The sequence below is a fragment of the Psammomys obesus genome, unplaced genomic scaffold, assembly GCF_907164565.1.
Source record: "Psammomys obesus unplaced genomic scaffold, mPsaObe1.curated_primary_1811, whole genome shotgun sequence".
Taxonomy (NCBI): Eukaryota; Metazoa; Chordata; class Mammalia; order Rodentia; family Muridae; genus Psammomys; species Psammomys obesus.
In genome coordinates, this window is record NW_026596234.1 from 12,641,944 (window position 1) to 12,657,138 (window position 15,195).

The following is a 15,195-nucleotide window of genomic DNA, read 5'->3' on the forward strand; positions in this document are numbered from 1 at the left end:
TGTGTGTGTGTGTGTGTGTGTGTGTGTGTGTGTGTGTGTGTGTGTGTGTGTGTGTGTGTGTGAGAGAGAGAGAGAGAGAGAGAGAGAGATGTAGACCAGGCTGGCCTGGAACTCACAGAGATCTGCTTTCCCCTGTTTACTGAGAGCTGGAATTAAAGATGTACACCACCACACCCAGCCTTTCACCTTGCTCCTTAGGAGCAGCTGGCAATTATTAGAAGGTTAAGCCTGGTCTGGGGACAGGTTTCCTCTGTAATCTCGAAAGCACGTCTTCCCAGGTGAGTTGAATGGCAGTTAGATGGAGCAGACCCAGTCTAGGCTGTGGCTCCAGATGGATCTGCTCCTCCTAACAAGGAGAGTTCCCCTGCAGCCCAGGAAGATGTTAGTGCTCAACTCAGTTAACTCATTAGTTGAGGTCCTATGGTTGAGCACTGGGGGTCAGGCTTCAGGAGCAGTGCTGGGGCCAGTAGTTCCAGCAAAGCCCCGTGAGCAAAACCCAGAAAAGGAAAACAGCAACAGAGGGCTGGCAGAGCTTAGCCTCTGCTATACCCTTGTGTTCTGAGAGCTGGCTTAATTTTTGTTGTTACTTGTTTTGTTTTTCTGAGACATGGTCTCATGTAGCTTGGAGCTGGTCTCAAATTTGCTATAGCTGAGGCTACCCTTGAGCCCTCAATTCTCCTGCCTTTATCTCCCAAGTGCTTGGATGTTACAAGCATTTTCTGTCATGCAGGCAATGTCAATTTCTTTTGTACTTTCCTTTAAAACATTTTTTTTTAAACATTAATCAGCTTTTTTTTTTTTTTTTTTTTTTTTTTTTAACAAAATTGCAATACCAAGTTCCTGTGTGCTTCCTGCTCTTTTCATTGAGTGTCTGTTTTCTGCTCCCATTTCTTCTCACTGCTCCGGTACTGATTTCCATCTTACATTCCTTAATTGCATTGTAGATCACATTTCCTATTACTTTTTTGAAAGTTTCCACATCAATCCCCCATAAAACCGTCATTGGCAGTGATGGTCATCTCCTGTCCATCCTTGCTCTTGTCTCCTATGAGTTTTGCGTATTCTGAAGGGTACCAAACAGCACTGCCCTCGGTCCCACTACAGCCCCTGCGGCCACTGTGTCACATTTGCAACTTGCCCACAGTACTGTATCTGGATTGACGGACTCAGCGCCCTCCTGGGGAAGGACATGTCCAGCGAGCTAACCAAGAGTGACCTGGACACACTGCTGAGCATGGAGATGAAGCTGCGGCTTCTGGACTTGGAGAACATCCAGATCCCTGAGGCACCACCTCCGGTCCCCAAGGAGCCCAGCAGCTATGACTTTGTCTATCACTACGGCTGAGCAGGAAGGGCCCAGGGTCCAGGAGAGACACTGGCAGCCTGTGCCTTGCCCTCCACTTGTACAAACTCTGTAGTGATTGTGGCAACTACTACTCAAACCCACTGGGACCCAGAGCTTTTCTTGGTCCCATCCACTAGGAGTCATGAAGTCAGGGCATGCTGCCCAACTCAGCACCACTGGGCCTAGGGTGAGGAGTGGACTCAGGATGCTCTTGCCTCCTGCCCTGAGTCTGCACCTGGAACTGGACTTACTGACAGCCATCCTCTTTCCTTTCGAATCTACTCTCCAGTTTGCTGGGCTGGAGCTGGCCTGGCAAAGGCTGCCAATGGAGACAGGAGTTCCTGGGGAAGGGGTGAGCCTTGGAGTGACTGTCTTCAAGTGGCTCAGGCAAGGACAGGCCTTGAGCTTTTGCTTAAAAGGTCTCTGAGGGTTCATTCCAGCCTCATCCTGTGCCAAGATGCTGTTGCCTCTGGGATTGGTCCTAACATCTCTAGTCTCTAGAGGTATCCGTTTCTCTTGCCCATGCAGCTATCAGAAGAGGTATTAATTTTCCCCCCAAGCACTCAGTCTCACCCTAGCGAGGCACAGGTCTCCAGCCTGAGGCCTGCTGTCTTAGGCTCCAGGAATGCTGCAGGGAAAGTCAGGCTAAGGCCTCCAGCTCACCCCTCCATTTCTATCTTTTCCTTGCTGAGGAAGAATGTTTCCATACCCCTTGGTTACAGGCCCTTCTGTTTGCTTCCTCTTGCCCCCAGACTCGGGGCAGTTTGCCTTCCCTCTCCCTCCTGGCACTGTGGTTTCTGCCATTAGCCATGATTTCAAGAAGCGGCTGGGGCCACAGCTGTGCCATGGGCCTTCTCTGGTGCTGCAGCACTTGAAGCACACGCAGAGCCTCTCTCCTTGGACGCATGTTAACATGGTGGTATTCAGTACTGGCAGCCTGGCATGGTAGGTACTACCCAATGAAGAGTGTACTATATATTTTCTTTACTATAGGCCATACTTATACAGACGTGTATATATATTTATATAAGATCTTCCTATCTTAGGATAGAATGTTTAAGGGAAAATAAAATTGAGAGCAAAAATGTAGTGCTCTCAATCATGAGCTAAGAATGTAACCGGAGAGCAGCCAGAAGCTTCCTGTCAGTGGTTGTGTTTTCAATAAAGACTCTTTCATGTAGACTGGTTCCTATCAACACCTGCTCCTCTGCACTTGTTCCCCGCCCCAAGGGTAGGGAGTCACCTGGCAGCCTTCATTTTAAGCTGCAGAGAGCATCTGGAGAACGCCACCTTCTAAGAGCCCCTTCCTCTCCCCTCATCTCTCCTGCTCTGTCATGCACAGACTACTCACACCTGCTGGCTAAGGATGCTCACAGATTGTGGTACAGGACAGAGTGTTTCCTGCTCAGCCCTGCTGGGCACAACGCGGAGAGGCATACTGTACACCCCCAAGAACCCATCCTCCCTCTCTTCCCTGCCAGGGACACAGCCAGGGAACAGCTCGAGTACTTGTGCCTTTCAAAGAAGACATGTTCTGCACCCTGTGTGTTGCCTGTACTCGGTGCCCAGCCTTCCAGCTGGTGTTTTAAGCTGTTGCTCCCATCAGCAGCCTTGGTAGCTGGGAGGCTTGAATGAGGACAGTGATGAAAATAGATACTTCCTCTTGCCACTGTTAGGAGGGGGATGAGGACAGGCGCTTTCAGAAGGCATAGAAAGTGCATGCAGCACAGGCCTTAAGGGCTGAATGAAGCCAAGACCTTGGGCTGCGCTGGGTGCCATTGTAGGTCTTAGGAAGCATTGAAAGAACTAACGCTTTCATCATGCCAGCTGGCAGCAGCCTACAGCAGCAGTGTGCACAAAAGCACAGCTTACACTCTGGCCTTGAGCCTTCTGCTAGGAGTCAGGAGCCCAGCCAAGTCATGTGCAAAGGAAGAGCAAAAGCAGAGAACCGGGCCAGCTCGGGTCTGCAACCCCAGTTTGCATGGCTTAGTGGTTCTCTTGCCCCTGCACCTAACATGAATCGAATCTGGTTGTTTTAGGTTGCCGTTGAGGCCGCTGCTTTCCTGGGCTCCCAGGAAAAGCACTGGCTCCTTCTCACCCCTTCCTTTTGGGTTCCCTTTCCTCTGGGATGACCCTCCCCTACTCAGCCTATTGAACTCTCATAAACGTGCAGGCATATGTAATTTCACAAAATGTCCATTATTACTTTGCTGGGATCATCTACGTCTTTCTAAAACGTAATGGTTCTCACATCATTTCCCAGTTGCTTGAGGTCCCGGAAGAAAAAAAAGCCCACGAGAGACTTATTAGTATCTGTGATTCGTTCCTGGTGCTAGTTTAGGGAAAGATACAAAGGGATGATGTTCGAACGCGTGCTGTGGCCGCATTAGTTAGGGACGTTCTAGCTCCGCCCACCCTCGCCGGCTTCCGGCGGAAGTCTTGCCTCCAGCGGCACAGTCCTCAGCTCGCGCTTCCGGCAGGAGTCTCTGGGCTGAGCGCCTGGGCGGAGGTAAGTGGGCGTGCGGTAGGCGGGCCCTTGCTCTCTCTCCCCCGGCCCGGGCTTCAGTTTCCCCAGCCTTCCTGTGGCCCTGGGCCCGCTCGCCTGGCATTTGCCAAGCACTTACGAGGGGCCGGATTTTGGGGAAACCAGACCGACAGACGCAGCCGGCGGGCGCGGCAGGGACACGTGAGCAAACACAGTCGTCACGCGGTGGGAAGTGCCACGCGCAGTGGGGTCCCTGGGGGAAGGGGACGGAAGCATCAGGTAACCGAGGAGGACGAGGACACTGGCTGACGTGTTGGGCCCGCCGCCGAGCGTGAGGATGCAGTAGGCAGGCAGGGTCTAGGGAGGACTTGTGGCCACAGCCCAGGGGTCGCCAGTCTATTGAGGCCATCTATCATGTATTCCTTTCCCTGTTACTGTGGTGGAAGACTCTTAACAAAAGCAACTTAAGGAAGGAGGGCCTTAAATTTTCCCCACAGCTCAATATGCAGTCCGTCCTGTGGAAGTTAGGGCACTAAGAGCTTGAAGCAGCTGGCCATATCCCATCCACAGTCCAGAAGCAGGGAATCTTGAGAGCCATGAATGCTTGTTCGTGCCCCTTTTCCTTCATGCAGTCCAGCAGCCCCTACCCACGAGCATATGGGCCTCCTCACGTCAGTAAACCTGATCAAGAGAATCCCTTACTGGTATGCTCCCAGGCCCATCTGCCAGGTGATTCTAGAGTCTGTCAGGTTGACAACACTAACAATATGTGGAACGCAGGGAACAGCAGAGACTTCATTGATGAAGTAAACAGTTGTTAAGATGGCTGTTTCTAAGTGTCTTCAGAGTTGGCTGGGGACCTTGATCAGGAATATTAAGAGAGCTCCTTGCAGCACCTTGAGGTTGAGCTGTCAGCTGGAGCTGCCTGAAGGGCAGTGGGGTGGTCTTGGTGGGATGGGAATGAAGGCAGAAAAGAGAAGCTGGGTTCCAGCCCTCAGGCAGCTGGAACCAAGTTCTTGTTGGCTGAGTTGGACACTGGCCAAGAAGCTGTCCAGAAAGCAGAAGACTCCAGAGACCGTGGCAAGTTGCACACAATAATAGGTCTCTGAGGAGGAAGTGGCCAGTTTCATGAGAGGAGCCACAGAAACTTGGGCCCTGGAGAGGTGACAGGGAAGGAGCAGCAGGGGTGGCCTGGGTGAATGGCCTGACATTGGAAAGCTTCACTCTAGGTGATGGAATGGCTTCTGCTATGGGCCAGTGTTGTTAAATGCCACTCCTCATGCCAGTGACACCCCTGCCCAAAAAGCAGAGAAACTGAGCCCACACAGGCAAGATAACTTGGAGTCTCAGTAGTAGGTGGACACAGAGGGTTTTCTCTTTGACATTAGAGCCAGTGCTTTGAAGCACTAAGCTACACATCCGAGGTACAGCTGAGGAGGTAGAGAGCAGCCAGGTGCCACAGCGTAGCCCCGCCCTGCTCTGAGGTAGCTGCTTTTTCTTGGGGAAAGGGAGACTGAATTCCTGGCTTGGGCAGATGTGATTGGGAAGCCGGCTCTCCTTTCCCATGGAGCGAGGGTGAGGACCTTAGCAGTTTCACGTCTGTATGTCCAGTGTGAGGCAAACCACTGCATGGTGATGACCTGTGGAGTGAGTAGCTTTATGCTTCCTGGGGTCCTTTCTAGCCAGCTGAGGCCTGGCTTTGTGTTTGGGGATAGGTGATGTTCTTCATGGTGCTCCTAGGGGCCTGGGGACTGGAGGGTGGGGTGGGGGAGGAGTTGGACAAACTCTGAAGGCAAGACGGGCCTTGAACAGTAAGACAGAGGGCAATATAGTGACCAAGTAGGAACTGATCAAAACTAAGTTGAGAGAAAAGGGAACAGGCTGCCCTGCCATGTAGCACGCCCCTCAACTGCCTGGGAAGGGGAAGTGGTGGTTTACAGGGAGCACTGTTTCACAGGGAGCGCTGTCTCTCTAGGAGCATTGTGTGGACTGTCTCCTGCAGTGTTGGAGGCTCAACGCAGGCCCTCCACAGGCTAGGTCATTTCTGGACACAGTATGGGTTGTTACAACTTGGGGTTGGGGACATAATGCTTCTGGCATCCAGGGGGTAGAAACAGGGATTTGCTGATGAATCGCGGTATGCAAGACAGGCTTCTTGAGAAAGATTCTGTAGTGCTAGGCTCTAAGGCCCTAGCATTGAGAGAATGTGGACCTTGAGATCTGTGTGAAGTAGGTTAGACCCTGTGTCCCCAACTGTGTAGCAGTGTAAACAGGAGCCTGAGACTAGTGGCCCAGGTGACTAGGTCCAGTCAGCAGTTGGATCTGCCTCCAGGGCTCATGGTGACCACAGCCGGCTGCTTGCCGGGAGATGGCAGCCTGTAGAGAGTATGTCAAGATGGAAGGCTACATTAGGCCAGTTTGGGCAGTACCTCTCCCCTGGAGCCACCCCTTTCTTTTAATCACAGCCTGTTTGCTAACCTGGAAATCAGTGGCTCCCAAACTATAGTATAAAACAAAGGTAATTTATGATAAAATAAACCATGTTTCCATCTGTCAGTTTCTGGCAGAGTGGTGCTGGCATCACAGTGAGGCCACTGGTGAGTTCCTCTGCTGTAGAATACACGAGAATGAGCCCACCATAGGGGAAGCTCACCGCTACCATGCCAGCAGCTCGTGTCAACAAAGTGGGTTTCCAGGATGGGAACTCTTGGTTCCATTTTGGCAGCACACATGGTACTCTTAACAATTTCAATGTGTGGCAGAGCCCTGGAAAACTGTTTACGGAAATCAGTAGCCCATCCTCGGCCTCTGTGAATGTTAGAGGTGCTCAGAATGCAGAACCGTCCTTAGCTCCTTAGGCAAGGGCCTTTGTAGTCCACTCACTAAATGCCAGGAGCCTCCTCCAGGCTACCACCCAGGGTTCCAAGCTCCTCTGAAGATAGCCACGGTCCAGGAGTCCTTTGGGGAAAGCCCAGAGCCAGCCCAGTTTGCCCTCAGGGAAGTGATTTGATAACAGATTCCAGAGTACAGAGTGGTCTGTCCAGACTGGTATGGGAGGAGTCTGTCTGATCCCAGAGGAGCTGGCATTTCAGCATAGTGGGGGAGAAGCACCTGTCACACACCTGGAGGAACAGGTGTGCTAACGGTGGGCCAGAGCTCACCCAGGCAGAGGCAGGACCCCAGTGTCCCCTGAGCCAGGCTCGCCCGGGGCGCTCCTGGTGTTGCTGGGCTGACTGACAAGCGATAGTTTGGTTTGGCAGGCACCTCCTCTCTGGGAGTAGCAGTTGGAGACCAGGGCAAGGTCCACCTGGTCCACTTGAGCTCCTAAAGACCTGGTGAGTCCCCTGAAACCCCTTTCACAGCCTCTGTCACAGAGTCATCAGAACAAGAAGATAGAGAATGCAGGGGTGTGTGAGGCCCTTGTAGAATGTAATCCTACTCAAGGGGTTTGGGACGTGGCTCAGTGGGAGCATGGGCCCTAGCATGAGGCCCTGGCTTCTGTTGACAGCACTAAAAAGGAAAAAAAAAAAAAAAAGGTCTACTCAAATCACACCCTCTCAGTTGTTACAAAAGGAAGGTAGGGGAGAAATGGTGGGTCACAGACAGAGGAAGAGAGTTTGTACTGAAGTAGGCTGCATGGAGAAAGGAAGAAAGGATGGGGGTGGTATTCCCTTCATCCCTTCTGTGCTGGGGACAGACTGGCAGAGACAGACTAGACCAGATTAGATGTCGGAACTCCTGGCAGGCTTTGGCCTTTGTGAAGGCCACTGGGAGCTTCTGAAGGCCTGAAGCAAGCTCTGACAAGACTACATTCATCTGTCAAAAGGTCACTTTGGTGGGAGATTGTGGAGGATAGTCCATACCTGGACTGGGGTGGGACCAGTGGCCTCTGAGTTCTTACTGTGGCCAGACACCCACCCCCTTTTCTCTCCAGCAGTAGAACGGGGAACCTGTGACCTCTGCGACCAGCTGGCCATGGAACAGTTTGGCTCTGGCCACCAGCCCCTTAGGTGAGGACTCCATCTGGGGTCCACAATATGGAAGTCAAGAAGACTCTTCCAGCCAGGGAAACTGTCCTTTGAAAACCATGCTCCAGCTCTGCTGGTTCTTGACGCCAACCATCTTCAAGAGAGGCTCCTGTCCCTGTTGGCCCACAGATGGGGAGGTGGGCCCTCGATGTGGCCTTTGTGTGGAAGGCAGTGCTGACGCTGGGCCTGGTCCTTCTGTACTACTGCTTCTCCATAGGCATCACCTTCTACAACAAATGGCTGACCAAGGTAACCGGGGTCCCTACCAGGATGGGGACTGGCCTGAAGATGGTTGTAGTTGGTACAGCTGCATCAGGTTGTGGTGGCTTTTCCTGGACATTGGTCCCAGGCGGGCAAAGCAGGTGGCTAGCAGGGGTGGTGGTGATGAAACGGGGCTAGGATCGAGTACCTGGGCTGCCATTTCTGTGTGACCTCCACACCCCTTGTTTCCACGGGGCTGACTCCTCACGCAGAGCACTGGCTTGGCCCCTCTGCCATGGTGAGGAGAGAGAGGGGCTGCAGCCTCTCCACTCCTGCCTTCTGCTTTGGGCCCCACAGAGTTTCCACTTTCCGCTCTTCATGACCATGCTGCACCTGGCTGTGATCTTCCTCTTCTCCGCCCTCTCCAGGGCACTGGTTCAGTGCTCCAGCCACAGGGCCCGGGTGGTGCTCAGCTGGACTGACTACCTCAGAAGAGTGGCCCCCACAGGTAGGCCCAGCTCAGGGAGGGCTGCTGGAGCACCTAGGCCAGAGATCAGAGGAGCCCTTGTGGCCTTGAGGCCACATTCCACCTTCCCCCCATCCTCCTCTCCCACCTCCCACCCCTGCATCTCAGCAAGGCAGGGAGCATCCCTGTCCTTGCCGGCTCACATGGGCCTCAGTGGGCTCCACCAAGCGCAGAGCAGGGAGCTTCATCATGTGGTGATGCTGGATTGGGCTAAAAGATTTCCCAGGACTAGTCTTGGGTGGGCAAGACTTGAAGGGTAGATGGAAGCGTCTGGCCCTGGGAGTGTAAAGTCAGAAAGGGAGCTGAGAGCTCCTGGTGAAGGTGTGGGAGAAAGGGGAGTCAGCAGGCTGGGCTAGTTGTAGAGGGACAGGTGCCTTGTGAGCAGTTTGGCAGGATCAAGTTAGCACTCTTGTCTGGAACTGTTTAAGTTATTTAGCAATGGAGACCAACAGGCCTGGCCAGTCGGGATGGGCTCCAGTCCTAAGCACGATAGACTCCTTGGCCAGCATTAGTTGCTTGGTGGACAGAAAGGGCAAGCAGGGCCTCAGGTGCCTCAGCCACATGCCAACGGGCTGCCCTGGCTGGGTGTCTCCTATCCCCACAGCACTGGCAACAGCACTTGATGTGGGCCTGTCCAACTGGAGCTTCCTCTACATCACCGTGTCACTGTGAGTACTGGCCACACCCTCCACATGCCCTTCTCCCCCCTCCAGACTCATTTGCCCTGTCCAGCTGGCAGCGTCTGTAGCCAGCAGTAGGCCAGCTACTCCACCACTGTCTGGGACCAGCCCTTGCTGTCTCTCAGCTCCTCCCTGGCACCCAGCGGCACTCCAGGAAGCCCGGTGCAGAGAGATACAGTGTACCTGCCTGCCAGGCAGCAAAGGGAAGCCAGGACATGAGACAGCAGTCACAGTTTGCTTGGCAGGTGTGGGGCTGGGTTTGGGAGTTGGGGAGTGAGAGGTTCAGGCAGCAGAGAGGCCCAGGCATGGAGCATTCCTGGAGCCTGTCAGAGCCCAGCAGATCCACAGTCAGCTCCGATGTCTTGCTTCAGAGAGTCCCTCGTCTCTTTGTCCAAGTTTCTCACATCCTTCTTTACCTGGTCTCTGCCAACAGCCAGGTAGAGAGCAGAACTGTGGAAGCTTGGCATCAGCCCCACAGCTCGTTCCCCAGTGACAGTCAGGCCTCCTAGAGACTTCTTTCCACAAAAGGTCACGTACTGGCACAGACCCAGACCACTGGCTGGCTCCCTTTGGTCTTTGGGGCCTGACTGCCCTCAGCTGGGGTCTGCAGCCTGCATGGTGGTCTCTGTCTGCCGCAGGTACACAATGACCAAATCGTCCGCCGTGCTCTTTATCCTCATCTTCTCTCTGATCTTCAAGCTGGAGGAGCTGGTGAGCCCCGCATCCCTCGTCTCACCCCATCCCCATCCCACCCCTCGCCCCCATGTCAGCTGCAGAGGCCCAGGATGAAAGAGGAAATCTGAGCAGTGGCTTGTCACTCTGTGATATTGATTCCTTTCTCAGGGAGGGGACCTAGATAGGCGTGATGACAGAGGGTTCAGAAACAAGTGCAGCAGGGTCGGCATGGCCTGGGGCCCTGGGCTTCCCATGGAGCAATTTAGTGGCTCTTGTGTGTTGTTGGGGTACTTGAGTATTTCAAAACAAATCTGACATTAGGAACATGTCAGCTGCATGTCAGCCTTGTGCCTATCAGTGGACCAGGACCTTTGGAGGTGGTGAGGCAAGAAGTGCGGCTATGGTCCCCAGCTTCAAATGTGGCACATGCTTGAGCCCCGAGCTCCCAGTGAGCTGCGCTGTCCCCCGCCCAGCATGTGACTTGAGCCCTGAGCGAGCTGCACTCCTCCCCTTCTAGCGTGCAGCCCTGGTCCTGGTGGTCCTCCTCATCGCTGGGGGCCTCTTCATGTTTACCTATAAGTCCACGCAGTTCAATGTGGAGGGCTTTGCCTTGGTGCTGGGAGCTTCGTTCATCGGTGGCATCCGCTGGACCCTTACACAAATGCTTCTGCAGAAAGCCGACCTGGGTGAGTGTCTGGGGAGGGCTGGGGCTGGGCAAACACAGGCCAACGTCCAGGCCTCACACCTTCCCGTGTCCTGTCTTGCAGGCCTCCAGAATCCCATTGACACCATGTTCCACCTGCAGCCACTCATGTTCCTGGGGCTCTTCCCTCTTTTTGCCATTTTTGAAGGTATGCTTGGTCTTCGCCATTTGAGCACCGTAGTAGGCAGATCGAACATTGCTGCTCTGAGCTCAGCACGGTGCCCCCAACAGAGGTTGCCCAGATCCAGATCTCAGTCCCTCCCTAGAGGTTGTGGTTTGGGACTAGACAGACACACAGACTGGCTAGAATCTCACATGATGGGTACAGAGAAATTACATGTGAAAGACAAGGAGTCACTCCAGACCATGTGGATTGCTGCATAGGCACCGAAGCTGTCTCCAACGTCGTAAATATGCTAGCTTCTCACCCCCCTTTCATCAGAGGCGGAGGACTGTCATCAGCTCTGTCCGGCAGGAGAAAGAAACTGAGGAAACAAGAAGGGTGAAAGCTCACCCAAAGCCCCATAAGCAAGCCAGACTGGGTGCCCAGCAGCCTGGCATCAGGAGGCTAGGCCTCCTGTCACACAGTGCACACGTCTCCCAGGGAGCAGAGTCAGGTCTGTCCCAGGTGGAGTACCTGGGTCGGGAAAGGGGATGAGGATGAGTGGTGGGTGTGTGAACTGATGACACCAGGACACCCTGGCAAGCAGGGCAGCAGGCTCAACCATGTATGTTTAGGGAGCGTGGCAGAGTGGCCATTCCCACAGCTGGGACTGGGGGGACAGCCTGGGTACATCCACAGTTGTTCCAGACTCCTGTGGCTTCCAGAGCAGAGGCCAGGCCAGCAGGTGTACAAGGTGGACAGGATGTTGCCATCCGTCCCCAGTGCTTTGGGATTAGTCTTTGTCCCTTGTTTACCTTCCTTCTCAGAGTCCCAACTGTCCTCAGGGTCATTACAGAAAATTCCATCCCACATCCATTTAAGTTTCAAGCAGCGAAGCGTCTCCAGCCGCCCTGAGAAAATTATTCTGCAGCCCCGTTGTCCAGGAAACTTGTGTGTGAAGCCTCATGCTTTTCCTTTTTAAAATCTCTCCCCATTCCTTCATTATGCCCCTCGTAGCAAACACCACATTCACCCCCTCCCCAGGCATCCTCGCCATCCCCCGCTCCGCAAACCTCATCCGAAAGCCCCTGGTTGCCGCCACTTAGCAAAGCTGCATGGATTTAGCTCCTTTAATCTTCTCTGGTAAATTAATCCCCCAAGCGCCTTCATTACTTATGTTGCTCTTCCCCGAATTCCCTTCAATTTGCCACTGCCTTTGCAGTACTGCTGAGCCCAGCACCAAACAAGATGGCCCGCATCCCCAGGCTGTTGGCCTGGGGCACACCGTGGGTGAATGTCTGTGCCCCCTCCTCCTCCTCGACCCCCCAAAGTTCATGTCTGCCTTCAGCTCCCCCTGCGTCCACTGTGCCCAGTAAATGACCTTCCCCGCTCTGACACACCATGGGGCCTTGCTGTGGGAAGAGCCCAGGAGCTCTTTGAGAAGGAGGGGCCACAGCTCTCGAAAATTGAAGCAAGAATTGGTGCATTGTGCAGTGTGCTCGGGAGCAGGGGGCTGTAGCTTTATCATGAATTTACATATGTGTGGTTTGGCTTTGTTTGGGGATGGGTCTTGTATAGACCAGGCTGGTCTTGCGCTTTCTTTGTGCTTGGGCCCATCATCTGCCCCCCACGTCCTATAGGTGCTGTGATCACAGCTGTGCACCGCCACATTCAGCTCTGGGCTTTTTTGGATTTTGTCTGTTTGTTTGTTTCTTCATTTTGGAGGGCAGTTGGGTTGTTTTGTTTTGTTTTGTTTTATTTTTTAAGATATGTTCCTTAGATTATAGTGCTTGTTGGAGAAAAATGACGATCTAGCCCCCAGTCCTGTCATTCTGTCAGCAGGGAAACCCAGCTAAAAGGGGGACACCTCTCCACCCAAGTCCATACATAGCCCATATTTAAGCTGGGCCGTCTTGCTCAGTGGTAGAGCATGTGTCTCCCATGACGCGCTGGGTTCCATTGACGTGTCTGTGTACTCACCTGCACATAATCTAAAGGTGAGGGTCCTGCGTTCATACATTTTGCATTCCTGTGCAATCAGCCTCTCCCTCAGGCCTTAGGTTCAGCTCCTCCCTCTTCTGATAATGGACATGTGTTTCCCTGGATTCTGTAGAAGCCGCCTTGGTCCCTGGCTCTCAGGCCATCTGTGAGGAACTATTTTAAAGCTCCTATTCTTTTTCCACCCTCAGACACTCAGCAAGACCCTCCCGCTCCCCCCTATGCCAGAGAAGCACAGTAGACGCTGAGTAGAGTGAGCCAGGCTGCCCAGGCCCTGGCCTCCCGCTCTCTCCCTGTTGCTTTCAGGTCTCCATTTGTCCACCTCTGAGAAAATCTTCCGCTTCAAGGACATGGGACTGCTCCTACGGGTCCTTGGGAGCCTCCTCCTTGGCGGGATTCTGGCCTTTGGTTTGGGCTTCTCGGAGTTCCTCCTGGTCTCCAGAACGTCCAGTCTCACTCTCTCCATCGCTGGCATCTTTAAGGTACACACAGGGAAGTGACCCCAAACCTGCCCTGGAAGTCTCTGTTCCTGTGTCTGCACCCTGAAAGGGTTGGAGGAGAGACTGGAGAGGGTGGATGTGCCGTGGTCTGCCCCTGCAGAGCTGAGGAAGAACTGTTCCCCAGTGCATGCCGCTGGGGATACAGGCCAGGCCTCCCAGCAGTAGGCCTGGGCCGTGCTTACCATCGTACTTGACTGGCTGCTTGGTTACATGGCAGTGGCCTGGGGCACTCAGTGTTGATCAGTGATAAGTCCCAGTGTTAAGAGCCAAGCACACGGGTCAGGTCTGTGGAGGAATTTCCCTCTGTCCAGGTAGACGCCATGCAGGAGCAGTGACACCCAAAGCAAATGTTTGAGTGCAGAGTGTCATCCAGCTATGACGAGGAGAGGCATGCCTCCCCAAAGCCATGCTGAGGGCTGTCCATCTGTGGGTGCCTAGCAACAGCAGAGTCCCTTACTCCTGGGGCCACCTGTGCTGTAGTCTGGGAGCTGGTTGGCCGTCTGCTTTTTCTAGGAGTGTGTGGAAAGCGCCCATGCATCTGCATCTCAGTAACAGCAGCTCTGCAGGCCAGCGACCTGGGCACAGAGGTCCCCGACTTCTGTCTGTCGTACCAGCCGAGCTGGCTTTGGCCTCAGTGTGCACAGAATCCTGCCCTCCTGGCCACAGAGCCATCTTCTGACCCCATTATCCTGCTTCTCCTCACAGGAAGTCTGCACCCTGCTGCTGGCAGCTCACCTGCTGGGTGACCAGATCAGCCTCTTAAACTGGCTGGGCTTTGCCCTCTGCCTCTCTGGCATCTCCCTGCACGTGGCCCTCAAAGCCCTGCATTCCAGAGGTAAGGCGGCTTCCTCCCCGAGACTTAATATTACCGAACGTAATCCATCTACCTCTCACCCACTGTTGCTGTAGCTGGGGACATGTGCCAGATGGTGCTGACACCCTGGGAGGATACAGGGCCATCTCCATAGAAGACTACGAGGCCAGTAACTGGTGTGTCTACCCCAAGGTGACAGTGGCCCTAAGTCCCTGAAGGGCCCAGGCTCCAGCGCTGACCTAGAGCTGCTGCTGCTCCGGAGCAGCCAGCAGGAGGAAGAAGATGATGAGTATTTTGTGACCCAGGGGCAACAGTGACCAGCCCAGGAGCCATGGAAGCAGGCCACTCTGCAGTCAGCGCTGCTGGCGGGGACTGGGGTCCAGCTGGTTCCTGAGGGTATCCGCAGTAGTGGCCTCGGAGACCCTTCCCTCTGGAGCTTGGTCCTGACTCACCCAGGACCCAAGCTGTCAGTGAAGGGAGCCTGGGGCCTCATCCCCACAGTTGTCCTGACTCCGAGAGCCAGGGTGAACTTCAGAGGTATGGTAGTTTCTCAGGTTTAGACTGCGGGACAGCTGGGAAGGAATCCTAAAGAGGCTGGGCCTCATCACCTGGACAGCAGCTTCCTCAGAAGGTAGATTATTTATAGTTGAAATAATGATTTCCTTCTCCGCTGCCTAGTGTTGCCTGAGGCAAGAGAGCAAGGAGAGCCCAGGGGCCTGGCCTTTCCTGCTTTCCCTGCCTGGGGCCTTGTCCTCTGCCCTGCCTTCTGTAGCTCATGCTCCTGTTTGTGTCCCAGACCCCACCCTTGGGCCACACCACGGATCTACCACAGGAAATAAATGAGTTTTTCTCAGTACCATCTTCTGGAGAGTTTGCCACTGTCACAGATTTGTATTCTGGCTCTGTCGTGTACTTGCTGTGTGACTGAAAGCCAATGACTTAGTTTCTCTGTGATGTAGGTTGTGTCTGTTTAAAAAAAAAAGAGAGTGTATCCCAGGCTTTCTGGAGAATGTTACAGATTAAGTGTTATGCATGTTTTCTTTTTTTTTAATTTATTTTTTATATTAATCACAGGTTATTTACTTTGTATCCTAGCCGTAGCCCCCTTCCTCATTCCCTCCCAATCCCACTCTCCCT

General features: G+C 53.7%; 2 protein-coding genes across 10 annotated transcripts in view; both read left to right on the plus strand.

Moving 5' to 3' along the window:
* The window catches only part of Elmo2 (engulfment and cell motility 2), a 36,792-nt gene extending 34,264 nt beyond the window's left edge, over positions 1-2,528 (plus strand). For both annotated transcript variants that reach the window (XM_055596202.1, XM_055596203.1), the window contains exon 21: positions 1,145-2,528. In XM_055596202.1, the coding sequence (XP_055452177.1) occupies positions 1,145-1,345 (201 nt within the window). In that variant the 3' untranslated portion in view covers positions 1,346-2,528. The remainder of the gene's footprint in view (positions 1-1,144) is intronic.
* Positions 2,529-3,802: 1,274 nt separating this feature from the next.
* Positions 3,803-14,914, plus strand: Slc35c2 (solute carrier family 35 member C2). 8 transcript variants are annotated; one of them, XM_055596054.1, is made up of 11 exons: positions 3,803-3,854; positions 7,091-7,165; positions 7,765-8,107; positions 8,417-8,567; positions 9,190-9,253; positions 9,904-9,976; positions 10,458-10,626; positions 10,708-10,791; positions 13,051-13,226; positions 13,950-14,079; positions 14,251-14,914. In XM_055596054.1, the coding sequence occupies exons 3-11, from the start codon at positions 7,988-7,990 to the stop codon at positions 14,373-14,375; spliced, it is 1,092 nt and encodes a 363-aa protein (XP_055452029.1). In that variant the 5' UTR covers positions 3,803-3,854; positions 7,091-7,165; positions 7,765-7,987; the 3' UTR covers positions 14,376-14,914. The 8 variants fall into 8 exon arrangements, with proteins under 8 accessions (XP_055452029.1, XP_055452033.1, XP_055452026.1 ...); XM_055596051.1 differs by lacking the exon at positions 3,803-3,854 and adding an exon at positions 3,878-4,109; XM_055596057.1 differs by lacking the exon at positions 3,803-3,854 and adding an exon at positions 3,878-4,109 and having other exon boundaries at positions 7,768-8,107.
* Positions 14,915-15,195: the final 281 nt, after the last annotated feature.